This window comes from Borostomias antarcticus (assembly GCF_949987555.1).
Source record: "Borostomias antarcticus genome assembly, chromosome: 22".
NCBI classification, from domain to species: Eukaryota; Metazoa; Chordata; class Actinopteri; order Stomiiformes; family Stomiidae; genus Borostomias; species Borostomias antarcticus.
In genome coordinates this window covers 19,314,542-19,320,541 of record NC_140255.1, presented here as the reverse complement: position 1 = coordinate 19,320,541, position 6,000 = coordinate 19,314,542, and the positions used below count along the sequence as shown (strand labels likewise).

The window sequence follows — 6,000 nt, the reverse complement described above, 5'->3', positions numbered from 1 at the left end:
AACAGAGATACAGAGCAGAGATACAGAGAGAGATACAGAGAGAGATACAGAGAGATACAGAGCAGAGATACAGAGAGAGATACAGAGAGAGATACAGAGAGAGATACAGAGCAGAGATACAGAGAGAGATACAGAGCAGAGATACAGAGAGAGATACAGAGAGAGATACAGAGAGAGATACAGAGCAGAGATACAGAGCAGAGATACAGAGCAGAGATACAGAGAGAGATACAGAGAGAGATACAGAGAGAGATACAGAGCAGAGATACAGAGCAGAGATACAGAGAGATACAGAGAGAGATACAGAGAGAGATACAGAGCAGAGATACAGAGCAGAGATACAGAGAGAGATACAGAGAGAGATACAGAGCAGAGATACAGAGAGAGATACAGAGCAGAGATACAGAGAGATACAGAGAGAGATACAGAGAGAGATACAGAGAGAGATACAGAGAGAGATACAGAGAGATACAGAGAGAGATACAGAGCAGAGATACAGAGAGAGATACAGAGAGAGATACAGAGAGATACAGAGCAGAGATACAGAGAGAGATACAGAGAGAGATACAGAGCAGAGATACAGAGCAGAGATACAGAGCAGAGATACAGAGAGAGATACAGAGAGAGATACAGAGAGAGATACAGAGAGAGATACAGAGCAGAGATACAGAGAGAGACACAGAGCAGAGATACAGAGAGAGATACAGAGCAGAGATACAGAGCAGAGATACAGAGCAGAGATACAGAGAGAGATACAGAGAGATACAGAGAGAGATACAGAGCAGAGATACAGAGAGAGATACAGAGAGAGATACAGAGCAGAGGGCAAGCGAAGCGTCATGTTCAAAAGTATGCATCAAGTATTACGTGGAATCTGCTCAAAATGGCCTCGACGGATTACACATTCTTTTGACTACATGAATTCTGTGTCATCTGGTGTCTAGGCCTACAGTGGGCGTCGCCGACGTGCGTGTGAGGAGGATTGGGGGGGTGGGGGTGGTGTCGCATCTGTAATGCGTTTGACACAGTCACACAGCCCATCGCCCAGCGATAACGTCACAAGCCCAAACTGGCCTCGCAACCAATCACACGCAAGCAAAACGAACAGAACCAATCACATTGTGTTCACAGACATCCTACTAACCAATCAAAAACCGCCGGTGTCTGCGTGGACCAAAAATTGACCTCAGGCATCCTACTTCTTCACCACCAGCTGTTCTAGGGAATGGGTTTGGTTTGATGTGCTTGGAATTCGGGCTGTTTCCAGATTCAGCTTGTGTCACAGTGTCAGCGTCCACAGGTTTCATGTGAAACTTACATGTCTGTTGCTTGAGGGAGGCGAGAGGGAACCAATCGGGGCAGGGGACTGAGAAGGGCTGCACAACTCTGGAAAGGGATTGGGTATGGAAGGGAAGGAGGACACCAGTCCCGCCTTCTTTGTTCTGGGACACAAAAGCAATAAATAAATAAAAACTTGCAAATGATAAACATGGACTTTAAAGACAAACTGACCATGGATTCTTAAATGCAACACTGTATTTCTATGAGATACATACACACCTCATAACACGTAACATAATAAGCACAAGGGCAACTTATCGCCACATTAACGCTAATTACTTTTTTTCAAAGATTACAACAGAACAAACAAGAGTACAGTAGAAAGACGGGTCACTGTACCGTGACTCAGCAAGTGACTGTTGAATCAATTATGGCCAGTGTGTGTGTGTGTGTGTGTGTGCGTATCAATACTAACCTGTTCCTGACGATGACGAGAGGCTGGGAGCGGGGAACAGTAGGGGGGGCGGCTACCAAAGGCGCTAGGGTGAGGGTGGAGCTACCCAGCAACTCCACAGAGCCCCCCTGCCTCTCAGAGCCCTCGAAGACCTCTGTCCACGCCTCTTCAACCTCCATCACATGACCTGAGTGGATTAGAAACACACACACACACACACACACACACACACACACACACACACACACACACACACACACACACACAGCAGTTAATCAGTGAGCACATCACCTACAATTATGTTCTTCCACCATAAGTGCATATGAAAAAAATCGACTTTACTGTTAAAGCCTTAGTCATGCCTAACCTGAACAGTCTAAATAAATCTCATATTACACCAAGCGTCTTCTCAAGCTCACCTGTCTCGCGGTTCTGTCCCTTCAGGTCTCATCATCACCGCATGGCGGTGTCAAATAAAACTCACGGAACGAGAGAACCAGTATTTCCACAGGACGCCAGCCAAACTTCACAACATTATTCACAGACGTCTCGACTCGGCTGAGTGTGTGTGTGTGTGCGTGCTTGCATGCATGCGTGCGTCCTTGTCTGGTGTGTTTCAGAATGACAGGATGTCAAGCCTCCCTTCTACTAATGATTAAGGTGTGCAGAAGCTGAATACATGAAATGGAACGGTAAAGAATGCTGGCAAGCCGCACTTTCGAAAGGGACGTACAGGCGGGCAGCTTGTGTAGGGTGAGGTTCAGTAATTGCTCTTGTTTCCACATAGCAAACAGTGAGTGGATGGCTTGCTCTTTTACTAGGAGTGCATAGTACAGTAGGCCTAAATCTCTACAAAGCTCCTTTGTGTACCCGATCTCTCTCCCTGTATCGGGTGAGCCTTGCGGTTCACATCGATACCAGTGCTTTTGGGTGTAAACAGGGGTAACCTTTACAGCATGTCTATAGATATCTGTTATTTGTCTAAGTGGAAGGGAGATATTTAGACAATGGAAAGAACAATAGGCCTAGGCTAGCCTAGCTACCCAAACCAATAACTCTAATCCAATGTCAACTGTGTTCTTAAATAGGTTAGCAAGCTATCTAATTAGTATAATAGGCTACTTCAGATGCTTGCTTCAAACACTTCATTATTATAAGCTTTCAATAGCTTCCTCAGGAGACCTGGTTCACACATGAGAATACCTATGTATATATATGTATGATTTCATTATGTGTGTGTGTGTGAATAAATCAAATCAAATCAAACTCAAGGTATTGGTAATTAATTTAGTAATTTGTCATCAGCTGATACCAAGTATGAGGTCATACTGGCCTGGAGGTGACTTCCGTGTTACCTGCTCATTGTCTAAGTGAACAGAAACCGAGTCCCGACAGAAAGTCCACACAATAGACACTGTGTGAGTTTTGCTGCGGTTTTGATATTGTTTCTACCTCGTACCGAAACACATGAGACACCTGTCTGTCCTGGACCCCAATTGATCCATTTAAGAATATGGTCGTATTTTGAATTGTAGTAGTTTGCTAGAAAATGTAGGTCTCTACTTCAAGCCTAGGTTAGATGTGCACAGTTATGTCCGGTTAAGACCTGCGATTCAACTGGCATGTTGACAGAGGTCGGACTATATAACAAAAACAGTTTACTAAGAGAACAATAACTTGTCTTCAAGTCGTCTGCACGTCGTAATCACATTGCCCTGTACAACAAACCCGCACGTATTATCATTCACGCACCTGTCCTCTCACATCTGATCCGAAAAACAACCCGACAGGAGAACTTACCCTGAAACCAGGCTGTTTTATAGTGGAGCTTATCAGCTGTCGAGCATAGTTAGACTCAGTTGATGAAGAGTTTCCAGAGATGCTTCTACCTCCAGTAGGAATCCTATTCCTGGAAACACAATAGTCGTGCTGATAACAGACAAGCAGTCAGTCTTCCCTCACCTGAGTCAGTAGGAGGAGGAGCATGTGTAAAGGTGTGAGTAATCGTATTCTACCGCAGCCAGGATTGAATTAGCGCCAAAGCTAAGGGCAAATACAGTAGGCCTAGTAGCCTATACATGTTTCCATACGCCATTGGGCCTATATATATTAGGCCTACACACACACATAAGTAGCCTATTCTTTTAGGCTACACAAATACGTGTTAGAGCATGTGTCAGTCTATGGGAAATGGACTGCACTTATCACTGAAGCGCTTTACAATGGCCTCTCATTCACCTATTCACACACCAATGGCGGTAGCTGCCATGCCGGGTCCAGCCTGCTCATTGGGAGCCATCATGCCCAAGGACACTTCGACATGTGGACAGCAGGCGCCGGATTCAAACCGCCGACCCCTATGATCATTTGACAACCTCCTGAGCCACAGCCGCCCTATTGAGTAGCCTAAATTACCAGCCAGCTTCACAAGCTATAAATACTTGGAAAAGTGGAAATTAAATTGAGCAAAAGAGGGGCTTGAATTTTCAGCACATTATCAATATCATAATTACCGTAATGAAATGTGTCAAGCATTGTCATCCCGGTGGATATCAAGGGTATCTAGCAAGGCACTGCTGATGTCAGTGGGCTGCTCATATTCCTTCATCTTGTAAATAAGTCATAAAATTGTCACTCATATAAAATATGATATTAAAGGGGCATTACACTACAAAATCAAGGCACCCTTTCAGGTCTCTAAACGTCAGACTTGTCCAGTCGAGTAGGACGCCTCCACCCCCAAATTAATAATAATAAAAAGGTGCACTGGATACAAACAAGGAATATATGGATTCATACATTCCTGGAATAAAAGGAGTGACAGTTGAAATCTTTTCCATTCACCGTAGCGTCTTGGGAGCTCCATCTACGTGTGGCCTACTGTCTGAAACATGTTAGAAAACGGTCCAGTCATCATACTCTTCCACACCAGGTGTTTGGATCAAATCATAATGTTTAATGAGTTCAGGAAAACCCCACAGAAACAGTTTTGCAGGGGGAACTTACAGATTTACAATCAATCTTGACAGAAGTGCCAGCATAACCCCCAATGGTCTCTAACAGTGGGCGCTTAGCTCATGACCAGTCCCCCCCCTCCCCCTCCTCAAATACAGTCCACAGCCAGACCTCCTTTCAGCACTGAAGATGAAACGGTTCTGATGCCAATACCTGCGACGATGGTCTTTAGTAACTCAAGTATGAAGCATGTGTTTGCTAAAAGTACAGTAGCCTACAGTATGTTAGCATCCAGACCATTGAGCTGGGCTTACTTCCTTCATCCGCCTGGAGCGCTACATCTAAGAGGAGTCTTCATATTTGGTGCTTTCCTTCATCCAAGCCAGGATATCAGCAAGCAGGCTGGGTACTGCTTGCCGAGGTACTGCTGCCCTTTTGTGACAAGAGGAATCTCTTGAAACATATCCAGGTAGAAAACAAAAATGTAGGGCAGATAGGCCCCCCAGGGTACACTACTTTCATATACAAGATTTGTCACACTGCTCAATTGCATTTGGTTCAGCAGTTAACAAAGACGCTAGAACTAGAGACACAAACAAGACATGTAACATGTTCACTGAGGAATAAAGTTTGAAGCTTTTGAATGTCAGTGATCACCAGATTACAGAAGTCAGTTGAAAGACCACCTTGATTTGAAATGCCCAATAAATATGCATTGGTGACCTAATTTGAAAATGTGGGATCAACCTTTGCCATTACAGTACGTAACCCTTATGTATTGCGTTAAATACCATTAAAATGACCCAAATCAATCAATTAAAAAGTATGCACATTTGAGAGAAGACGGAGGGTAAATAATGTATTATTTATATATTTCAAATCAAAGTGAATTTAACATCTGAGGGACCTTATCCTATTGTTGGTTTGTGCTTCATGGTTTCTCTTGCAGGGGGAAAAGGTAGTGTTCACTGGAGAACTATTGTTCAGAATAATTGTAATATAATAATGATATAAAAGCAAAACAGCATGATTTTCAAATGACGCAAAGAACGATCGAGGGTGGGAGGGGACCTATTTGATTTGCTTCAACCTGATACAGGTTACAATGCAATTTATTTCATTTTATATTTCCTTTTCTGTTACAGCTGGGTCAAAACAAACTAGTTAAAATGAACATCCTATCATGCAGTCTCTACACTGGTTGTACAAATCAGGTGATATATTAAATAGCAAATACGGGGAGAGGGGGAGAGAGAGAGAGAGAGAGAGAGAGAGAGAGAGAGAGAGAGAGAGGAGAGAGAGAGAGGGGG

The 6,000-nt window shown here is 43.8% G+C and overlaps 2 protein-coding genes across 2 annotated transcripts in view; one reads left to right on the top strand and one right to left on the bottom strand.

The window, feature by feature from the left end:
• Nucleotides 1-1,914, bottom strand: part of grb7 (growth factor receptor bound protein 7) — a gene marked incomplete at both ends in the record, with an annotated part of 16,697 nt that extends 14,783 nt beyond the window's left edge. The window contains 2 exons of the mRNA XM_084456550.1: nt 1,319-1,435; nt 1,753-1,914. Of these exons, the coding sequence (XP_084312676.1) occupies nt 1,319-1,435; nt 1,753-1,914 (279 nt within the window). The remainder of the gene's footprint in view (nt 1-1,318; nt 1,436-1,752) is intronic.
• The window catches only part of LOC311323906 (uncharacterized protein), a 571,429-nt gene that overhangs the window by 326,946 nt on the left and 238,483 nt on the right, over nt 1-6,000 (top strand). The gene's annotated exons all lie outside the window — the stretch shown is intronic.